Source organism: Eupeodes corollae, chromosome 1, assembly GCF_945859685.1.
Source record: "Eupeodes corollae chromosome 1, idEupCoro1.1, whole genome shotgun sequence".
Classification (NCBI taxonomy): Eukaryota; Metazoa; Arthropoda; class Insecta; order Diptera; family Syrphidae; genus Eupeodes; species Eupeodes corollae.
The window spans coordinates 179,304,629-179,328,916 of NC_079147.1; the positions used below are offsets into that span (position 1 = coordinate 179,304,629).

General features: G+C 36.8%; 1 protein-coding gene across 1 annotated transcript in view; it reads left to right on the forward strand.

Annotated features, from left to right (window-relative positions):
* The first annotated feature begins 10,049 nt into the window (after positions 1–10,049).
* The window catches only part of LOC129947435 (uncharacterized), a 113,615-nt gene continuing 99,376 nt past the window's right edge, over positions 10,050–24,288 (forward strand). The window contains exon 1 of the mRNA XM_056057992.1: positions 10,050–10,118. Coding sequence (XP_055913967.1) covers positions 10,050–10,118 — 69 coding nt within the window. The remainder of the gene's footprint in view (positions 10,119–24,288) is intronic.

A 24,288-nucleotide genomic window follows, 5' to 3' on the forward strand; every position in this document is an offset into this window, starting at 1 on the left:
CGTAAGTGTTATAAAAGCTCCATTTTCTTTACTTAATAATTCTCTTCACCATAAAGAAATAGTTATTAATATTGTTATGTACGATTACTAACAAATCGAAGCCAATTCTTATGTAAATTCATTTAATTTTTCAAAAACTAACTTCATTGAACTAGGAAATTTCTTTTCCGGCATTGATTGGAATATTGAACTAAATTTTTTTGACTTAGGACGCGATTGTAATCGGTTTACAGAAATTTTGTTTATGGGCTTTAATCAATTTGTCCCGCGTGTACAAAAACGGAAATCTTCGAAACCTTTATGGTATAACAAAAGTCTTTTACACTTTAAAAATATTTAAAAAAAAGCATTAGGGATATTTAAAATAACAGGATACCACACTGATTATACGGTTTTGAGTAACCTTAGACAAGATTTTTCACTATTAAATAAGTTCCTCTACAGAAATTACATTGTGAATATTGAAAACAACATACAAAATAATAGTAAATCGTTTTGGTCTTTCATAAACTCCAAAAGAAAGTCATCTGGGATTCTTCAAAATGTCAGTTATAAAGGAGTCAATTCGTCAAATGCTGATACTCATTTGGAACTTTTTGCTAACTTTTTTGATTCTGTAAACACTTTTGTTTCAAACTTGGAAGAAAAAGTTTACATTGGTTCAATGGAATTGATTTTCGATGAGGTTTCAGTAGCGCTTCACGACCTTAAAATAAATAATAGTTGCGGTTCCGATGGAATACCATCAAGCATTTTGAAAAATTGTAGTGATTCTCTTTGTTTGCCTCTGATGAAATTGTTCAACAACTCATTGTCCATGGGTTTCTTTTTACCAGAATGGAAGGAAGCATTTCTTGTTCCTATATTCAAGGCAGGTTCTAAAAAACTAGTAGAAAATTATAGAGGAATCTGCAATCTCTCAGCCATCCCCAAACTTTTCAAAAGTCTGGTTAAAGATAAAATAGAATTTATGATAAAGGAATGCTCATCTGAGTCACAACATGGCTTCGTATCAGGTCGGTCTACTGTGACTACTTTGGCTGTTTTCTCTTCATATGTTCTAAATGCAATGGAGAATAAATGTCAAGTAGATGCTATTTACACCGACTTTAGTAAAGCTTTGATTACTGAAAAAGCTTCAATATTTTGGTTTCCATTCTGAGATGCTTCAATGGATCTCTTCGTATTTAGAAACCAAAATTCAACGAGTAATTATTGACCACAAAACTCCGAGAAGTATAAAATGTACCTCCGGCGTTCCGCAAGGGAGTCATCTTGGCCCTTTACTTTTCCTAATACATACTAATGATATATATATGACCATATTTCTACGTGGTGTTCTTTGAACAGTTTGAAACTTAATATTGGAAAATGCAAAGCTATATCATTTTCTAAATCTGCATTAGCTCTTAATTTTCCATATAACATCGAATCGAATCTTTTGACTAAAGTTAACAATATCAAAGATCTAGGCGTTATTTTTGATAATACTTTGTCTCCAAAAAAGGATATAGATTTCATTGTGGCTAAGGCGAACACCCTAGTTGGTTTCATTAAAATAAATAGTAAGGATTTTACGGATCCTTATGTTTTACTAACCCTTTATACCTCACTAGTTAGGTCAACAATCGAATATGCTAATGTGATTTGGAACCCAGGCTATAGAGTTCATTCTGATAGAATTGAACAGGTCCAAAGGCGGTTTACTAAATTTGTGTTTCGTAAAATGTCTTGGAATTTTAGTCCAGACTATAAAGCTAGGTGCCAATTGCTCGGGATGAAATCCCTAGAATCTAGAAGAAAAATTCATGATGTAATGTTTGTGAGAGATACACTTTGCTATTATAGAAAAAGTCCGTTTTTGCTTTCTCAGATTTCCATTTATGTACCATCTAGAAAGTTAAGAACAAGTTGTTTCCTTTTTGAAAAACTGCATAGAACAAATTATGGAAAAAATGAACCAATATCACGAGTAATTTCCTCGTTTAATGAAGTATGTGTTATTTTTGATTTTCATTTATCTCGAGATAAATTTAAAATTGAATTATTGTATAAGTTTATATTTTAAATAAATAAGTAAAAATGGTTGTAATTGCATCTGTTAAGCAAATCGCTTGTAGATAAATAATATGACTTCTTACTTAAACACCTTTTAATCAGCATTACCTACATATGTTTTTATGAGTTTCTAGGTAACCCTAGAACTTGTCAAATTGAATTTTTTTAAAAATCCAATTGACAATTTCTTTTTTACCAAAACTAAAAACGTTAACTTAACCAAAAACAATTTAACTTTTGATTGCATATTGGAAGTTTTTGTTTATCTTTTCTTTTAAATAATAAATAAATAAATTGGGTGGCGCAACAGTTCGTTAACTGTTCAAACTGGCATGTCTCAAAAGAGAATTCCTTCTCTGACCACAAATACATTCAGTTTGAGCTCAAAGATGTAGCAAATACATCTACGGGATTTCGAAATCACCGGAATACAAACTGGGAGCGTTATAGGGAGGTACTAGCACAACTGCTTAATCACAACCGTCTTAAAAGCTCCTCCAGTAAAGATGAACTAGACCTTTCTATAAATCATCTCACCGAAGCCTTAATTTTAAAGGGTAAAAAGAAACCTCATTGGTGGCATAAAGAATTAGAACCATTCAGAAAGAGCTGTCGTAAACTCTTCAACAGATCTAAGTACACTAGATCTCCTTCTGACTGGGACTTATACAAACAAGCTCTAAAGCAATATAAAAAAGAATTAAGAAAGAGTAAGAGGTCTTCTTGGAGAAATTTTTGTGGTAAAATAGAAAATACTTCAGAAGCCTCAAGACTCAGGAAAATTCTCTCAAAAAGTCCAACAATACCTAGTGCTTTAAAGACAGAAGCAGGCACGTGGACTATCACAGATGAAGAATCTCTTAATCTGTTATTAGACACCCACTTTCCAGGTAGTTCTAACATACTCAACGACTTAGCATCAGAGTCTCAAGCTTCTACAAGCGATTTGGTTGATCTAATAACGCGGGAAAAACTGAAATGGGCCATAGACAGCTTTGATCCATATAAATCTCCAGGACCAGATGGAATCATTCCGGCCGAACTACAAAAATGCTCAGACATGATTATTCCACAATTGGAAATCATTCTGACAAGCTGTGTAAGGTTGAGATATATTCCCAAAGCCTGGAGAATGGCAAAAGTAGTCTTCATTCCCAAAGCAGGGAAACCCTCACACGTTAACCCTAAAGATCTACGACCAATCAGCCTATCATCCTTCCTTCTTAAAACCTTGGAAAGATTGATTGAAATTTACATCAGACATAATTTAAAACCATGTCTCATTTCCACAGCTCAACATGCTTACTCTAAGGGAAAATCAGTAGAATCAGCACTTCACTCACTAATATGTACTATTGAACATTCCCTCGAATACAAAGAATATAACCTGGTAACGTTCCTAGATATTGAAGGAGCTTTCAACAACGTCATAGATCTTATAAGTCTCATGCTCAAAAGCAGGACAATAATTTCTAACATGAGAAGTTTTACTACCACCAGATCGGTGAATCGAGGCACTCCCCAAGGTGGAGTCCTTTCGCCTCTTTTATGGAACATGGTAGTAAACGACCTGCTTACATCATTGGAAGCAGAGGGTTTCAAGGTGATTGCCTATGGTGACGACGTTTCAATATCCGTATCTGGGAAGCACCCCTAAGTTCTCTCGGAACTACTACAAAATGCCCTAAACAGGCTAAGTAAATGGGCTAAGCAATGTGGATTGGACATCAACCCACACAAAACAGAATTAATACTCTTTTCGAGAAGATATAAAATTCCTCAGATTAGCCCGACCAAGATTAAAGGAATACCATTAAGCTTTTCCGACCAAGCTAAATATTTGGGCCTCATTTTAGACAAAAAACTAAATTGGAAGGCAAATATTGATGAAAGAGTCAAAAAGGCTACTGTAGCGCTTTTTACTTGCAAAAAGGCCATAGGATCAAAATGGGGCTTCTCCCCAAAAATAACCCACTGGCTATACACTTCGGTAATCAGGCCGATACTCATTTATGGAGCCGTCGTATAGTGGACCGCACTGGATAAGATGGTAAATCTAAATAAACTCATTAAAGTCCAGCGGTCAGCAGGTATGTGCATCACAGGAGCACTTCGCACAACACCAAATGCAGCACTGGAAGTGCTTTTAAACCTAACACCACTTGACATCTTCTCTAAAAAGGTGGCTGCCAACTCATGTGTAAGGCTTAGAGCCACCTCTCAATGGACCAGTAACAATACTGGACATACAACTATTCTAGACAATTTCAGATCTATCCCAGATCGCTTAGACTATACCACCCCAAAAATGGTATTTGGTAAAAGATTCCATGTGTCCATCCCTTCAAGATCCTCCTGGGAAGAAGAGGGACCCCTGGAAGACGACGCGGTACACTTCTATACTGACGGTTCAAAGACCGATCACGGAGTTGGAAGTGGTATCTTTTCAGAACAACTGAATCTCAGTCTATCCTATAGACTTCCCAATCAATGTAGTGTATGCCAGGCAGAAGTAATGGCGATTAAAGAAGCACTATCCTGGTTCAAAGAAAACGTTATATCTTGTAAGGATATACGAATCTTCTCGGACAGCCAAGCCGCTCTTAAATCTCTCGCGTCTGTCTCCACAAACTCTCGAACAGTCCACGATTGTCAATCATCTCTGGAGGAGATGACGGAACAGTTTAACATTCACCTCATTTGGGTGCCGGGCCACAGAGACATTCCGGGAAATTGCAAAGCCGATGAGCTCGCCAAAAACGGAACACTTCTGCCTTATGTTAGACAAAAACATAACATAGGAACACCACTTGCTACATGCAAATATCTTCTCAAGCAATATGCTTTAGAAACAACAAATACTAGATGGTCACAAAGTACCACCTGCCTGGCAACCAATCAAATATGGCCAAGTATTGACTTAAAACGGTCAAAAGGCTTGATATCACTGAGCAGACAAAGTATAAGCTCTACAATTGGAGTAATAACGGGACACTGCCTCATAGGTAGACATGCTCTGAGGCTAGGGGTCTACACAAATGACTTCTGTAGAAGCTGCATGGACGAGGAGGAAGAGGAAACTGTCCAACACCTTCTGTGTACATGTCCAGCACTCTCCATTAAAAGGAATTACTTTCTCGGTAAACCCTTCTTCGATAATACCAGTGAACTGGCAACGATTGACACAAAACGTCTCTCTAACTTTATTAAAAGTACAAAATGGTTTGTTTAAATTCATTACTCTCCCATGAGTAACCTCATTAGTGGTATCACAATGGACCCTTGAGGTCTACGTGTGTCAATGATATCTGGACAGCCACTCAAACCTAACCTAACCTCACAGTTTGTTAATAACTAGGGCCTAGTGCCTCAACCCTTTCTGTGTGCGAGTACAGTTGTCAGGGATGAATGGACCTACATTTTTAAGCCGAATCCGAACGGCAAATTTGAGAAAGCACTTTTTATGACAAGAATTACTCGTAGATATGTAACTTGTCATTTAGACTTAAGGAAATACATAATGGATAAGGATGGTGACTACAAGTTTTGTATCAGCTATCAATATTACTGAATTAAAATCTTCATAAAAAAATACCAAGTCCAACATTTTAACGAATATATTATTAATTCTACTTAATTAGTTCAGTTTAAAGGAAGACATTCCGTCGATGAAAAGCAAGCGACGTCATATATGTGGCCAGACAGAGCTGCAATCATCACACACAAAATTTCCAGATTAGGCATGGGAAAATCGTCGAAAAGACATACTCAAGGTACCGGTACCGCCCTGTGTAAACAAGGGCCTCACTCAATAAAAACTTCTACCACTAGCTTGGTCCCTAGGCAGATGTCTCCAGTTACGAGCTCGAAGCTGGGTGAGGCTACTTTCCACTTGTGCACACCACCTGATCGGCAGTTTTCCTCTACTGCGCTGTCCTGTGGATGTGGATTCGAAGACTTTTTAGCCGGAGCATTGGTTTGCACGCGCCATTCGTGACCCAGCCATCTTAGTCGTTGGACTTGTACCCTTTTGGTTAAGTCTACGTTACATCTTCTCCTCCACTCCCTCATAGATCTAACGAAGAACTTTTCTCTCGAACCGACCCAAGGTGCTTTTATCCGCTTTTGTCATAGTCCATACTTCTGCACCGTGTAGCAAGACGGGGATGATGAAGGTCCTATATAACACTTTAATCACTCGAAAGAGGGCTTTACTTCTCAACTGCTTTCTCAGCCCAAAGAAACAGCGGTTAGCAAGAGTTATGCTTCGTTTGATCTCAGCGCTGGCCTAGGTACATGAAATCCTTAACTACCTCAAAGTTACGTCTTTCGATGATGAAGTTTTGCGCGTGACGCCGGAATTTTAATTCCTTTCTTCACGACAGGAAGTACTTTGGTTTGCCCTCATTAACCGTTAACCCCATTTTCGCCGCTTCTGCCTCAATACTCACAAAAGCCCCATTTACATCACGCTGAGTTCTTCCGATTACGTCAATGTCACCAGCATATGCCAATTATTGGACAGATTTGTGAAAAATAGTGCCTCTAGTGTTGAAGTGGGAGTTCTGCACTATTCTTTCAAGTACGATGTTAAAAAAATGGCATAACAGCGCATAACTTTGTCTAAAACTTTTTTTGACATCGAGAGGGCCTGTTAAGATGTTTCCAACTTTTGTGGAGCAGCGTGAATTCTTCATTGTCATCCTGCACAAACGAACGAGTTTGGCAGGGATGTCAAAACTATACATGGCTCTACACAGCTCGTCCCTGTAGATACTGTCATATTTGGCCTTGAAATCGATGAAAAGATGGTGGGTGTCGTTTTGATGTTCTTGGTTTTTTTTTTTTAGGATCTGCCGTAATGTGAATATTTGATTGACTTTGGGCTTTCCTAGTCTAAAACCACACTGATTAGGACCTATCAGGTTGTTGACGATTGGTTTTATACGTTCACATATTACGGCATAGAAGATTTTATAGGCGATGTTAAGTAGACTGATTCCTCTATAGTTGGTGCAGTTTAGAGGGTCTCCTTTTTCAGAATCGGGAAAACAATACTGAGGTTCCATTCATCGGATATGCTTTCTTCCGACTATATCTTCCAGATAATTTGGTGCATGCTCCTGACTTCAGCTTAGATATGGCAATCTTTACTTCTTCTAAGTCGGGAGGACGGGATCGTGGGCTTTCTTCGTCTATGTTGAATTAATTATCCTGCCTGAAAGCGAAATTACGTTTGTCTTCGCCGTTATACAGCCTGCAGAAGTGGTCCTTTTATATCCTCGCATTGACTCCGGTTCCACTATGATGTTTCCACTTTCGTCATTGCAGCCTTCGGTTCGAGGTTTATGTACCTGTGAATTTCATTTCACCTGTTCGTTAAACTTTCGAACTTCATTCCTGCTTCTTCTCGCCTCTTCTGCCCATAGAGCTCGTGCGCAACTCTGGTCCTTCTATGCCACTCCGCTTTGGATGCCTGTTATTTGGTTGCATTTGCCAGCCGACATTCCTCATCAAACCAGGGGTTCCTTGTTTAAATCCAGCGAGTCAGACGAGGCTCTCGGATTGCATTTTGCCACTGGTTCTCGATCAATACGGCGATCTTTATAGTATATTGGAATATTTAAATGAAATATCTCAGTATCCATCAAATATGAATTAAATCAAGTTTCGTGAGGTTTATACTGGGTAATCCATTTTGCGGTTTCAAAAGCGAATGTAAATAAAACATAATTAAAAGTTTATCTGCATAAACACGGTCTTTCGCGTAGCCCCACAAAAAAAAAGTCCAGCGGTGTCAAATCTCATGATATTGGTGACCAGTTGATATCGCCATGACGAGAAATTACGTGGCAATGAAGTTTTTCTATGAATGAAGCCATTTTCACACGAGCTGAGTGGCATGTGACACTGTCTTGTTGAAACCACTTATTCTCTAAGTCGCATTCTTTAATAGCAGGCAAAAAAGTCCATAACGCTCCGAATTGACGGTGGCAGCAGTTCCATCGTTGTTTTCGAAGGAGTAAGGTCCAATCACACCTCCGGACCAAAAAGCGCTCCAAACAGTGATTTTGTGGATGTAATGGCCTCTTTTGTAGTAGTACCCCTGGCATGAAGGTTAGTGCGTTGGTCTTGGGTTCAATCCCTGCCTATGCCATTTAAAGTCTTTTCACGGGTATTGCCTCTTGTGAGGAATTGACAAATTCTCCAAGAGCAACTCTTGCCATGAAAAAGTGCTTTCTCAAATTAGCCGTTTGGATTCGGCATATAAACTGTAGGTCCCCTTCATTCCTGACAACATTACTCGCACATAGGAATGGTTGAGAGTAGTAAGTCACTGGGCCCTAGTTCTCAACGAACTGTTGCGCCATTCTAATTTATTTATGTATTTATAATGGCCTCTTTTGAAATACTTCAGTATTCTGATAACCCCAAATGCGCCAATGTTGGTTATTAACATACCCACCGAGTAAGAAATGTGCTTCGTTGCTGAAGTTGTTCAAGCACCCTTTCGACGTATCTATGACGCGACGTTGTGAATGGTTCGCTGGCTTCAGTTGTTGTATGAGATGGATTTAATATGGATGCATGTGTAGATTCACTGGGCCCTAAGACAGTCTTAATGCCTGAGAAACACGAGAAATCGACACATTGAAGTCTTCGGTAACATTTTTACTTACAGCATCGATATTTTCAGTGGTACGAGCGAAACGATGATGCACAGGCTCTACAATATCTGTATCCAATCTAGATATGTGGCTGTGGCAGAATCACCATTTGTTGTAGTAGGTTTAAACAATTTGTATGCGTTGTGCGACAATTTTCCGGAAATGTCAGACTTTCAATTGAAAAAAAATTGGTGTAACAACTTAGTTCGACAGATGACGAATTCTAGGCCTATACTCTTGAAACCACAAAATGGATAACCCTCTTGAGGAATGTTGCTTAGGTTCTTGTAGCATTTGTTGGTCTTTGTCCGGAAGCCGTTAACGTTTTTGCTCCGGTTGACGGAAAACATTATGATATGATTTGGAAAAACATAAGTTTAGAACAAAAAATGTAGAGTTTGGAACTTTTATCTTAAAAGACGAATATTTAGCATAATTAATATGAAGCGTTTTTCAACGGTCTATAAAATGTCCGAACAAAATGTTAGATTTGATATACTTTTTCACTTTAAGAGCAATAGTTGCCGAATCAAGTTTTGAAATGGATCAAGATTGTTGGTCCATCAACTATTTTAAAACCAAACTCTAAAGCTAATGTAATGTTACTAAGAGTTAATTAAGCTGCTTGATGGATTGAAGTCTGCTATTCTTCCTTAATAATTCTAGTGGATCATAGTTTATGTTGCTAAGTTCTCCAAAATCTACTTACCTTTCAGCTTAAACAATAGAAACTGTTTCAATAGTGTTACCAAAATATCGAGAGTATCCAAGGTCCATTGTATATCCAATGCATAGTTGCCTATAAAACGCTATATCGATAGCAATGGAACATTCTGTCCAGCAGTGCTACAAGTAAAAAGGTCGCAGTTACCTTAAGGCAAACAAAAATATGTCAATAGCATGTTATATAGGCCACTATTTGTAATTACTCCTGCGTTGTTTTGTTTTGGTTTTATTTCTTTTTTACCAAACATCAAGTTAATATCGAGTGCTAACAAATATTTGATTAAAAGTAGTTCAACACCAATAAAAAAGAAAGAAAGCACAAACATAAAAGAGCCGTCCTCTATCCGTTAAAATATTCTCATTTTTCGAAAGGATTTTCAGAAAAAAAGGGCTTTTTTTAACGGAAACAAGCCGATTCTTAATAACATTTGCACTCGCTCTCAAAAAATAAAAACAACTTTTAAAACGCAACAGAAACCACTTTGTCCAAAAAAATTCCATCTAACAAAATGGCAAAATGAACAAACACAATTTTACCACCCACCTTCCCCGCCCACTCTCAGTCTCAACAACCCATCCCGCATATCCTATCCTATGATGATATTCGTTGAAGATAGCGATGATGATGATACTGGTAATAGTAGTAGTAGTAGTAGTATAGACGTGGTAGCACTTTAACCGTTGGCATTTGTGTCGTCAGAGGGAGCCACTGTAAGTAGGGTGTAGTGTACAAGTACATCCGTAGGTATATCAAAATGCTAATGCCTTTTAGGTATCTCTCTGGCTGTACCTACTGTTGCTGCATCCCTATTGTGTGTTCATTTACGTTATAACGTTTTAACCCAGGGACACGTCAGGGATAACACGGGACAGGAATTAAATTCAACAATCTATCTAAAGTGTATGTGTGTGTATAGGGTATAGTGTATGTGAGAGTGCGATAAATGTGTTAGGACTTCGTTGTTGCCGATGCTGATGCTGATGAAGTTGCCAGCCAGGCCACGGCACCAGAGCAGGAATCGCATCAGGATGGCCTGGGCAGAATGTAGGGGATAGATTTGGTCCAAAAAGGAAGCCTCGCATATAGTATGTATCGGTAGGTGGCGGAAACACCACTCGTGTTTTACAACATCATCATCATGATTATCGTCATCGAGCCTTTGGGGGGTGGATGTGGATAGAGAGGGGGAGCCGGGTAGATTTGAATGGACAATGCCATCCTCACTCGGTTTGTTCTCACACCCTACTGACCCGCTCTCTGATTAAATGTGGGAGTACCATAGAAGGTGGATGCGAAGATTGGGTGCGCGTTGCCGCCGGTAGTAAAGCCGGGTGTGTGTTGTAACGTAACTACATCGAGAGGGTAGTTTTCAGTTTTTGGTTCCGTTTTATAAAGTTTTATTTTATATTTTTTGTTCATTATTTGCAGTTGTTGTTGTTGTTGATGTTGGAAGGTATTTATTTTGTGTTGCTGTGTTTATTGCTGTACACACAGTTATTGCGGGTTACCTTTAGACTTCGTCGTGTCGTAGCGTCGTCGTCAGTCTTTGTTGCAGGGATTCTCTCTTGCTGTGTACCAAAACTAACCAAACCAATATAACTTTCCATAGGTATATGTAGGTACGAAACGAACCTACGACCTACGACGACGACGACGTGTTACGTTTTAGTAAGTGCGACGACACACAAGAGGACCGAGACCGAGACGACACGATGAATCGGATTCCGAAACCGAAACCAAGAGGTGCTGCATGTGGCAATAGTTGAATTCCACCTCTGAAGTCATAGTCAGTCGACTCAACACCCAAACCTCCCATCAGAAATCACCCAACCTCAACCCCAACCCATCATCAGAAAGTGTGTGCATTTGGGGGTTGTTGATGGTTGGTGCGCTGGCTGACTCGATAGCTCGATGGATGGCTGGCTGGCTGGCTGACTGGGTGCTGTGTTCCTGCTCAGAATCTGTGTGTGCTGTGTGTGTGCTTCCGTCAACGTGCCGTGCCGTCGTCATAGTCGTTGGAGTCTCTGTTGGGTATTCAAATGGATCTGACGATTGAGTCGGCTCAATAAGTTTATAAGCCGTGGCCCAGCAACAACTTGCTCCCCCAACATTCCGAGCTTTTTTTTTTAGTTTTTTAGTGTGTCTCTTTTAACGTAACGAATATTTTTCAAAACAAAGGAACTTAAATCAAATAAAAAAAACATCGCCCATCATGTATCCAAATGGTTCGCAGTCTTCGCTAGGTCGTTAGACGGTTTCGTCGTCGTCGTCGTGTAGTGCGTTTCGTTTCACAGAGGTGTTCTTTCTCAAAAAAAAAAAAAACAAACAAAAAGACTAAAAACCCGATCGGAAACAAATAATAAAGTTTCCAAAAAGTGACTTTCCAAGAGAGTGGGTTATTTTAATTTCCTGTTTGATCCTGGAAATCAGGATAAAATAATAACTTATAAAAAGTCTTACAGCCCGACGACATTGACACTCGCTCGCAAAAGGAGAGGAGGAAAAATATTAAAATTGCTTGTTGAGGTGAGTTAAAAATGTCCTTTTTTTTGTCTTTGTTGATTTCTTTGGAGTTTTGTTTTCCTTGGGAAAGGAAATGAGGATACTCGTAAAATTTGAAATTCTCCTTTCCTTTTTTGATATTTTGCTACAGTCTGAGTCTAAGTTTTAGTTTTTAATTAATTTTATCAAGGAGCGGAAAAGTGTTAGCACATTTCAAATAAAAAAGGTTACCTTTTGATCGTTTTGATGCTCCTGAGACGGTGTCCTTTTTCTGTCAGCAGACGCCGAAACGAAGATGGGTGGTTTTTGTCTGCCTGCGTGATGGAAAATGAAAGGATGTGCGCTCATCATCATCATTTTTGGCATATCCTTTTTGAAAAAATATTTATTTATCCTTGTGCGATGGTTTATATCATTCGGATATTTTACCAAATTAATCTTTCATTTTGAAACATCCTTTTTGTGCAAATCTTATTTCGAGGCGGGAGCAGCCAGGGTTGGATTATCCTGGTAAAGTATTCATTTATATCCTTTTTACTCCTTTTTTGTTTATTTCTTTGACGTTTTGTCGTCATTGTCATTATGTCGTTGTCGGATTTCGTCTCCGGTTTTTTGGGTGTTCCCCAGAGTAAGTTCATCTCGTGGCGATAGTGGCACGGCTTGGTATGTCCTTTTTGTTGTATATACTAAAGGTTGGTTGATGTTCGTTTTGTCCTCAAAGGAATTGAGGCAGGTTATGTGATGTTGATGATGGATGATGGATCTTCGGTTGGAATACCGTTATACTTAATTTAAACTTGAATGGACCAAAGTGGTTTGAGAAGGAGCAGATGGGAAGGAGTTTAAAAGAGTGATGTAGGTTCCTACGGAAATGCATGGAATTTTAATGGATGGATGGGTGGTTGGCTTTGACGTTGGCGTTAGCGCTGGCGTTGGCTGGTTGGGTTGGTTACTTATGTTTTATTTAATTTTGTCTTCTATTTTGGTGGCGGAGCGTGAGTGCAGTTGTGCGATGATGGTTCAGTTGAATAAGGACGAGGATGAGATGGAGTATAGTACAGAGAAAAGTTAAGGACACACTTTTGGTACCTATGTAAAAAGTTCTTTACTGTGTTATCTTTGTTCTTGTTTTATTTATTTTTGTTGTTGTTGATTCCCCATGAATGCCTATGTTAAAAGGATAAATAGGGATTTTGTCAGCGAGTTGATATTTAAATTAAATAAATCTCTCGTTCTTTATTTATTTTTTTGTATACAAAATATATAAATGTATTCAAGGGAGAAGGCGAGGCTTCGTTGTAAACGTTGTTGATGATGGTTTTTAGTGTTTTTTTTTAGTGGCATAGCCTTTTGTCCTTTTAAATAGAGAAAATGGATTTTATAGTATACCTATACAACAACACTGGTGATGATGTTTGGACTTTATTGTTTTACAAATTTGTGAATCCTTTTGTTTTGCTTTTATATGATGATGATGATGATAGCTTCGTTTTCTCTGTGTGTAGTTGATTTCGCTTTTATAAATATGCATGATAGTTATGGTGTGAGGTTTAATTTGGTTTTACTTTATAGACAAATTTTGTAGAATTTATTTTGTTATCAAATATGAGAGGTATGAGGCTTTGAATTGTGTTTTTTTAAATACTTTTTTTGAATCAAATTGGTTTTGGATAAAATCGGATTAAATTGATACTAGGGGTTTTGGGTTTTTTTTGGTCTTTGAATGTTTTTATGACGATAAACAGGAAAATGGAAATTATGTTTTTGTTATTTGGAAATCTATTAGTTGCAATAAAGAGATTAATTTGTGAATTTTTTTAGTTTGATCTTTGTAATACGTTTTGGTAAATTAAAATAACATTTTTTGTTCAAGGGATTACACAATTATACAAATTTAATAACGTTTAAATGTATTTCTATTGGTGTATTTTGGTAAATTGAAATAAAAGTGACCCAAGGGGTACTGTTTGTTACTATTAAGTCATGTCGACTTCTTTGTCACAGAGTTACCAGTCACACTATCAAAGTTACAAATAACTCACCACAACCTTTATGTAACTGGAAAAGTGATACCCGTCGCTAAGAAAGCTAATTCAAATTTAGCGAATGATAATTTTCCTTAAATAATTTTTCCATGGGCGTCAATGGTACATATTTGAAAGAGTTTAAGCAAAGCAGATACATCTGTTTCCCTATCCAGCCTATTTCAGTCAGACTTTAGAGCTGGCCATAACTGTTTGTCCGCTCCCTCATTATCATCATAAATATGTCTTTATCTATTTATCTGCATAAAGCTGAGCACGCCAATAACTATTCCTTATTAGCTTTACAATTTAAACATACATGTTCTGCCTCTTTCTTATCTTCAGATAATTTATTTTCCATCCTGGTTCTTCTAATAAGAAATTAAAATAAAGCTTCCAAAGGAAAAAGCTTTGAACGAACTAGTTGAATTGTTTTCGTTAAGTATGCTTACAAGTATTTTTTCTTCCGGGATGAGTTGTTTTAGTATGAGTTGTGTCTTGCGATAAATCGCGCCTTTGGATATACAAAGGAAATACCTGGAAACTTGCTTACCGATAAAAATGGTGTGTATTCGATAAGTTCATTCAAATACACATACCATTTCCCTTAACATAAATGATAACATTTTTCGAGTATTTCGTATTTTTATTATAATAAAAAGTTAAGTTTTTTCTACAAATTATAAATTAATATTCAATAAAATGCATTTCGCATAGTCTACCGAAAATTCTCTTTATTTTGAACCTTATTGGTTAAAATTAGTTTCGTATGAGAGCCGAAAAAGGGAGACATGCTAACGAAATAATATATTATATGATGATGATTTGTCCAGACTAAATTTCTATTCAATCACTAAACAACTGCATAACCAAAATATTGTTAAAAATAAAGGAAAAATATATATATATAAAAAAATTAAATTAAATAAAACCGAACTAACGATTTTAAACAAAAAAAAATTGAAAAATGGAGGTTTTTTGTAAATCAAATGGCATTTATATATCTTTGAAGACAAACTTATTTCCCAGGTATATTTTTAAATCTTATATAGGTACTTTTTTAAACAGACTCTTTGTATAAAGGAGCAAGATCGTGCGATCCAGTCGTCCGTTTTATTTATTTTAATTCATATCATATTAATTTCTTGTACTGACTGAATTTCGCCAAACACTTTTTACTTTTCATCTTTGCACTTATACTTTGCAAATTATGTTTCACAATACGAAAACTTTGCAAAGAATAAATAATTGAATCGAAAGGTTTTTCTCTTTCCAAAATACGTTTCACTAAACTCAAATTTGCAAAGTCTTTTCTGAAAAGTGACAAATTTTGTTATTTTGCAGAGTATTTGTTTTTTTTTTTGTTTCGTAAAAAAATACAATTTTTGCAAAACAGAAATTTTCATTTTCATTTTTGAAAACTTGTCGAAAACTAATAAAGAAATTAAGAAGTGAATTATAATTTACGAGACACTGGACATAGGGTTTTAGTTTTGAGGAATTTACCAAAGAATATGAATTTTAGGGTCAATTTTATTCATCTCAATTTTTAAAATGTCTAATTTTGTAGATGGCCATCGACATTTTAGACATCTTTCAATGGAATTTGGCAGTTTATAGCATTTGGAATTTGGAATAAGCAAAACAACCGTCTGCAGAATAGTTCAACGAGTGTCAAATATTGTCATTTATGAATTTGCTTGGCATAGAATTTTGTATACAAAGTCTTGGAATTTTTTCTCAAGGAGCTGGATGTGTTGACGGAACCACGATAGATATTGATTCACCAATTTTTCCAATGCATACACGGAAACAAATACATTGCGAATATTAGAAATTCAGTATGGATTTGAACGCAATACTGTCTGGCTTAGAAGATTTCCATTGGATACAAAGTTGTAAGCATAGTTAATTTGGCCATAATGAGAATAGTAACGTCGACAATAGTTTAAGCCGATACGCCAGTGCCAGTATGGGAGTAAAGCCCATATTGAGTGGCGACATGTACAACTCTCCAAGCAGAAAAGTCTATACATTATCGTTATGTTCCTTATGTCCCTCATTATTGTAGAAATATATCGATACATAAGTTGTACCCATGCGCTCTTGACAGTTATCCAATAAGGGTATCGATTATCACGCCATAAATTATCGCGGGAAAAACTAGTAGCATTGCGAAATCTCCTCAAACTTACTATGTGCCCTTGTGTTACAAGCACAGATTATGGTACCATACAGTATAGTACATAATCCCATACTTATAGGAGTTGTTGCAAGACAATGTAGGAATATCACAAATACTTTTTTAGTATGGGTCTCCAGGCCATACTAGCAGCATTGTCAATCCTAATAAACACAATCTTACATATAATTTGCAACTTTTAAAAGTTGTATGACAAATTGGTGAACAATTTAGCTTTTCATTTTTCAAATAAAGACTGCAAAATTGAAAAGTGAAAAATATTTTCACTTTGAAGATTTTGTAGAACCAATTGCAATTTTACTTTGCAGGACATATATTTTTTTGCAAAGTTGCAAAGTGTACAGTGTTTGTAAAATCAAAAACCTTAACTAAACTAAACTTAAAAACTTGAGTAATAGCATTTTTTTTCATTGTACTTTGTACTAAACACTTTTTTTTGTGACAAATACTCGTACATGCAAATTAACATAACATCAACTATTTCTTGTTTTTTTGTAAGAAACATGGGGGACGATATAACGATTATATAACTTAGTAGCGTTCCTAGATATTAAAGGAGCTTTCAACAACGTCAGTTACCAGGCGATCACAAAAGCAATGGATAAGCTGAAATCAGAGAAATCACTCATAGATCTTATAAGTCTCATGCTCAAAAGCAGGACAATAATTTATAACATGAGAAGTTTTACTACCACCAGATCGGTGAATCGAGGCACTCCCCAAGGTGGAGTCCTTTCGCCTCTTTTATGGAACATGATAGTAAGCGACCGACTTACATCATTGGAAGCAGAGGGTTTCAAGGTGATTGCCTATGGTGACGACGTTGTAATATCCGTATCTGGGAAGCAACCCCAAGTTCTCTCGGAACTCCTACAAAATGCCCTAAACAGGCTAACTAAATGGGCTAAGCAATGTGGATTGGACGTCAACCCACATAAATCAGAATTATAATTCCTCAGAATATAAAATTCCTCAGATTAGCCCGCCCAAGATCAGAGGACTACCATTAGGCTTTTCCGACCAAGCTAAATATTTGGGCCTCATTTTAGACAAAAAAAAACTAAATTGGAAGGCAAATATTGATGAAAGAGTATGAAAAGTCTACTGTAGCGCTTTTTACTTGTAAAAAGGCCATTGGATCAAAATAGGACTTCTCCCCAAAAATAACCCACTGGCTATACACTTCGGTAATCAAACCGATACTCATTTATGGACCTGTCGTATGGTGGACCGCACTGGACAAGATGGTAAATCTAAATAAGCTCATCAAAGTCCAGCTGTCAGCAGGTATGTGCATCACAGGAGCACTTCGCTCAACACCAACCGCAACACTGGAAGTGCTTTTAAACCTAGCACCACTTGACATCTTCTCCAAAAAGGTGGCTACCAACTCATGTGTAAGGCTTAGAGCCGCCTCTCAATGGACCAGCTCCATACTGGACATAATACTATTCTAGACTGTTTCATATCTATCTCAGATCGCTTAGACTATACCACCCAAAAAATGGTATTCGGTAAAAGCTTCCATGTGTCCATCCCTTCAAGATCCTCCTAGGAAGAAGAGAGACCCCTGAAAGACGATTCAGTACACTTCTATACTGACGGTTCAAAGACCGATCACGGAGTTGGAAGTGGTATCTTTTCAGGACAACTGAATCTCAGTCTATCCTATAGACTTCCCAATCAATGCAGTGTATTCCAGACCGAAGTAATGGCGATTAAAGTAGCACTATCCTGGCTTAAAGAAAACTCAAAGAAATCTCTCACAAACTCTCAAACAGTCCCCGATTGTCATTCATATCTGAATGAGATGACGGAACAGTTTAACATTCACCTCATTTGGGTGCCGGGCCACAGAGACATTCCGGGAAATTGCAAAGCCGATGATCTCGCCAAAAACGGAACACTTCTGCCTCATGTTAGACAAAAACATAACATAGGAACACCACTTGTTACATGCAAATATCTTCTCAAACAATATGCTTTTAAAACAACAAATGCTAGATGGTCACAGAGTACCACCTGCCTAGCAACCAAGCAAATGTGGCCAAGTATTGACTTAAAACGGTCAAAAGGCTTGATATCACTGAGCAGACAAAGTATAAGCTCTACAATTGGAGTAATAACGGGACACTGCCTTATAGGAAGACATGCTCTGAAGCTAGGGGTCTACACAAATGACTTCTGTAGAAGCTGCATGGACGAGGAGGAAGAGGAATAACTTTCTCGGTAATCCCTTCTTCGATAACACCAGTGAACTGGCAACGATTGACACAAAACGTCTCTCTAACTTTATTAAAAGTACGAAATGGTTTGTTTCAGTTCATTACTCTCCCATGAGTAACCTCATTAGTGGTATCACAATGGACCCTTTAGCTCTACGTGCGTCAATGACACAATGACCTAACCTATGGGGGACGATATTTGTTCTTTTTATAACCTATAATTTAATTCATAAAAAGAGGCTGGGATGCGACCCACCCTTCTGTCGATTTGTTTTTCTGAAAAGTTTGTAGCCTTTTTTTTGAAGACAATATTTTTAATTTTTGAAAGCTATTTTAGTCGAAAGTAAATTTTTACCAATTTTTTTTTTAGGTTTTTATTTTTTGTAAAAAAACTGTCAATTAGTTTTTTCTTATAATGTTATTAAAAGTCTAAAGTTTTATTTTTCTTTTAGTTTAAAGCCAATATATCAAAGTCTTGAACAGTTATTTGAGTCAATAATCAATGTTTACCAACTTTTGTTAATTTTTTTAGGTTTTTATTTTTTAGTAAAAAAACGGTCAATTCGATTTTTCTCAAATTTTTTCAGAATATTGAAAACAATATTTCTTATAAGTCAAAACTAGTTAGAAGCCATAAGCTTAAATTTTTAAAAAGATATTTGTGTCGAAAATCAATTTTTACCAACTTTTGTTAAATTTTTTTTTGAGTTTTTATATTTTGTAAAAAAATTTGTCAATTCGATTTTTAAATTGATTTTCTCTTTTTCCTTTGAGCACAAAACTAAGAATCACAATATTTACATTGCAAAAATAATGTATGTATAAGATATTCAAATATCATTCCAAGTATAGTGCTAAAACTATACTTTTTTTTGTACAAATAAAGATAAAGACATAGTTGTTAAAATTTTTAATGAAAAGTACGTATACTCCTTAGTGTACTACTGTTATTTTAAGTTATTTAAAAAGAGGCTTTCTTAATAATTCTTAAAGAAACACCACCTCCTCTCGCTTCAAAACAATTTTCTATTATAACATGTGTTGGCTAACAGGCCTAATATTGATTAGTGAAGCCTTATAGTGTTTTTTTTTATTGCTTTTATAACGCGTTTTTAGATTTACCTAATAAAGAAACTCGACCTTCATCGTGTCCTAAGCTTTTTGGCTATAGTGTGTCTTATTAAACAATTTAAGTAGAGTATTTCTGAAACATGTCGTTTTTTTTTTTTTTTTTTTTTTAATTTTAGAGAATTTTCTCAGTAAGATTGGCAGAAAAGAGAAATCCATACTAATATTATAAATGTCAAAGTAACCTTGTCTGTCTGTTCCTCAATCACGCCTAAACTACTAAACCAATTTGCATGAAATTTGGTAAAGAGATAGTTTGAGATTTAAGAAAGGACATGAGTTACTTTTGACCTAGGAAAAACAACGCAATCCCATGGGAAAAATTACTCTCCTAAATTACCAGAGATTTGAATAATATTTGGATACAATTGGTATTACGGGAAAACAACGCGTTTCCAACCTTTATGAAATAAGTTGTGGAACAGGTAAAACTTATCATACACGTATAATAACGTGGGCTTGGTGGGCCAAGTGCCTCAAGCCGTCAACTTTAAACGCAAACTGTGGCTCCCACCAACTTCCACAAATAATAATTTTAAACCTAAACTTTGTTATGCACACCTTTCACAACTAATAATTTACTGGGTCTGCCTTCTACTTCTGATAATTCTGTTTCGGCTGTGGCACGGGGCGAGTGCGCGAGCAGGTTCTCACGGGGGGAAGGAAATCACTGATTGGGTCTACCCGAACGGGCACACACGTGAGGGCACACGTTTTCGGACGCATGCACATTACAGGGAAATCCTGCAAATATTGTATTTGTCATGCAAATTTAATTGTTTCTTTAATACTTAATGATTTGCTCGGTTCGTCTTTGATCATTTATTTTACCAGAAGTAGGTACATTGGTAATCTTAAGTTAGTTTCTTTAGTTCACCTGCGTATTCCTTATGAAGTTTCCACTAGTAGGTCGAAAGGGAAAAGTCGGCCCCGGTAAAGTCAATTACCAGGGTAAGGCAAAAAATGAAAAAATGAGAGAATTGCCAATTTTCTAATAAAGTGTTAGAAAAATATAGACCGAGAACTGAGGTCTTATATTTGGCGTAAAACGAAACCATTTGATATTAAAGCTGCATATAAACGTAGCAAGATTGATAACAAAAACGTTTGTCTGCCAGACTTTTAAGTTTTTCCACCCGATCGGTGTTGTGTTAAAAAATCGTCAATACTTGTTGGTGAACTTAGTTTTAACTTTTAAGTTGCTTGGTCAATGACGATTCAGAAATTATATACATCAAAATGGAAATGTCAGTTGGTTGCCTGTATGAAGTGGCTGCCAAATTTGTATCATATGCGACATCAATCTACCTTACCTTCAATGGAGCAAATCTAAAGATAACGTGGAAAACACAATAACTGCTAACCAATTGTGTATCTTTGATACTATGGTATCTTAAGGATTGACTCAATTAAACATTGTACACTGTGTACATCGTACATCGCTGACACTATGCTGTTTCTCAAAGCGACGTCAAACTTCTATATGAAGATCGAAATCATCCTGCACTTTGAATTCCTTTAAGTTCAAACATGTATTTCAAAAGTGATTATAAATACTCAATTTCATCAAATTTCTAAATTGTCATATAACTCTTGAAGCTGTAAACAATTGTCCTACTTGTTAAATTACATTTGTAAATGCTGTTGCTTTCCAATCTTAGTGAAATACGCCTTCCTCCAACCAACTCATGAAATGATTCCAAAACAATTAATCTCTAAGATATGATCCTTTAGCTAAACTGTCTGGACAACGTTCAGAGCAGTTTTTAATTTTTAGTAGAGTCTTTTCCAATAGAAATCAATGTATAGTCGACAGCAAATGCCATCACCTTTATAGGCCTCTGGTCCTTGGCTTTGAGCGGGGTTTTAACTTTAACACTACTGATGACAAAACGCAATTTGTTAACATCTGTTCTTAACCGCCACCCTGCTTTTCTCACTAGTCCTCAAAAGATAAGAATCACTGGTCTTTTGCGACTCTTTCGCTTAAAATATAACTCAGTCATGCATCGAAACCAGTACATTTATTGCTCCTGTCCACTTGGATTAATGCCCTTGAAGGGCAACCAAATGCAAGCCTTATGTGCTTACTAGGGATGTCCTTGGCTGGGATGAACTTTAGCTTTAAGCCATTTCCTAATCTTTGAAATGTTTTAGTAGAAAATTCCCTGAAAAATTCGTCTGCGCACTTGATTACCATGTACATCTCGAGCATTTCACCAGAGTCAAAACTAGGGAAGGGGTCCTCACCTTTGAACAAAGTATAGGTACAAAACATCTCGATACTTGAAGGTCATCTTTGACAACCTCGTTAAGAGCGTTTGAGCCTCTTTTCTTGAGTAGATCGAAGATTATTGCACTCTTTAATAACCTACTGATACTTTTTTTGTCTTCAGTGTCCTTCTCATGAACTGTCCCAGCCACCTCAATCTAGGCAATTTTGTCAAAGTAGCCCTGCTGAACTGGTTCCTGAGAATTTTGTATATTTCTAAGTAGTTCTGCTATAGCTGGCTTGACTTCTCAAAGGTTTAGGAAGTACGGGAGTAATATGGCTGGTTTTGGAAGCGTCACAACATCGGAAATTCCCCCGTTATAGTCTAATGCTGGAGGCTAGATGTTGGAGGCGGATGTTACAAAGTCAGTAATGTCATAAAGGAAAAAAACGTTCTTAATTTAGCTAATCCCCATCTTGAAAAGTTTCAAGAAAGCTGTGATGATGATAACCGCCCAGAACCCACGGGGAGGGTTTGATACGAGGATTTTTCCCGAGCTTGTCAAACAATACTCTTAGCTGTTCTTTTTTTATTCACTAGGCCCATTGATTTAATTTTGTGTCCCACCTAAAGGTCGTATTGATCCCAATTCAAGGGGAGGGCCTTGTTGACCATTAAAAAATCATATCGTACAACAACCGGCCTTGTATATTTCCATTTCATTTACCTACCTTCAGACTAATTAAATTACACTCTGTTTCCATTTAGAAAAAAAAAGAAACTTTTTCTCATTGCCCTCGAAACAAATCTATTGGTTTTGGTTTTGTATATCTACCCGTACCCTCCCACTATCCTAGAGCCTAAGAGTTGAAAAGAGGCTATACCTTCAGGTGCTGTGCATCATGTCGCAGAAAATATCGCAACCACTAATCCAATTGAATTAGTCTATTCCGTTCGTATGGATGGATGATGATTGTTTTTCTTTTTTAGCACGACTCACATTTCACAATAATATAAAAATGTAGCGGGTCTTTTTTTCTATAAAATTCTAAAGGTCCAACGAGGCAAGCTTTGGAATGGAGATTGTTGGAAGTACAAGGGTGAAGGATCCCACGCAATTTGTACCTATTATGTATGTACTCGTAGCTGTGGTGGCTGCTATTGCCACTGCCATGCCACTGGCGCTGCCACTGGAGCTGGCGATGGCTGCCTTGACTTGGCTGTAGGTCTGTCATGTAACTATATGGCATTTCCATTTAGAACGAACGAGGGCACTGCCTCCTAATTGGATCTGCAGTTTACAGTTTTTTTTTAATGTTATTTATTTTCTTTACATTTTAAGCTCCACGCTCATTGACAGTTTTTTTTTTGGCTTTGCCTGAGTCCCTTATGTCACTGCAGACCTAACCATATCCATATCCATCCCTTACCACCCCTGTTAGGATTTGATGTTGCACTCTGTCACACATACAGGAACCTTCATTTAAAACACTCACATATATTGTCATGAGAAGGGGGTGGGGTAGGGGTGCGTGAGGTTGAGGGTTGCAGTTACAGTTGCAGTGAATATTTGAGAGATAAAACTATTTAAAGGAGATGCGATGATGGCATGGTAATGCAAGAAGTGAGGATAACTTTATCTCTCGTCTATGGGAATGTGAAAAGTTGTTATCCACTTTAGCCTATAGCCTGCAACGAGTTGAAGAGATATTGCTGTTTGTGGATACTTAATTCAGGATGCACATCATTCACTTGATGAGATAGCATTTGGTAGCGAATCGTTATTTTAATTACTAATGGTGTATGGGTGTTGTTGGTTGGATAAACTACTGCAAGCCACCGAGCCACACAAGCACGCGGGCTTAGCAGACTACTATTGCCAGGGTGAAATTGAACGTTTAATTAATGGCACATGAAGGACACGAAGGACATGGACGACAAGGCATTTTGTGTTCTATATGTTTAAACTTTCATATGGAAATAGGTTTTTGAATTTATATATTACACAAATACAGATATAAAAACGGATATAGGGAAGATGAATTTTAATTTATTTTTTTATTTTCATTTTGGAATGATTTGACTGCAAGAAGGGGTGTGATAATTTGTTTTAAGTATTTTTGATATAATGCTTTTCCGCAAGAATTAGTAATGGTTTGATTCAAATTATTAAATAGTAGTAATTGACAGCTTGAGGTATTTGAGATTAAGGTTTAATTTTTCCATGTTAACTTTGTAGCGCAGAATTAACAATAGGCTTAGAAAAGATAACTGATATGGGAACCGAAAGTGGTATTCACTGTGTTAACTATGCGCAGTTGTTTGCAAGGTACGATCTGAGCATTGAAATAAAAACGGGTGGGAAATCAGGTTTTAGGTTTAAGATAAATGATTTGGTGCCTAATTTAATCAAAAGCTTTACTTAAGTCTGTAGTAATAAAGTCCGCTTCATTTCCTTTCTCTTATTCGGTTGGTTACAGTAGATGTGCCTTAAAAGAAGCCATGCTGTTGTTAAGAAAAAAAATCTACAATGAAATTAG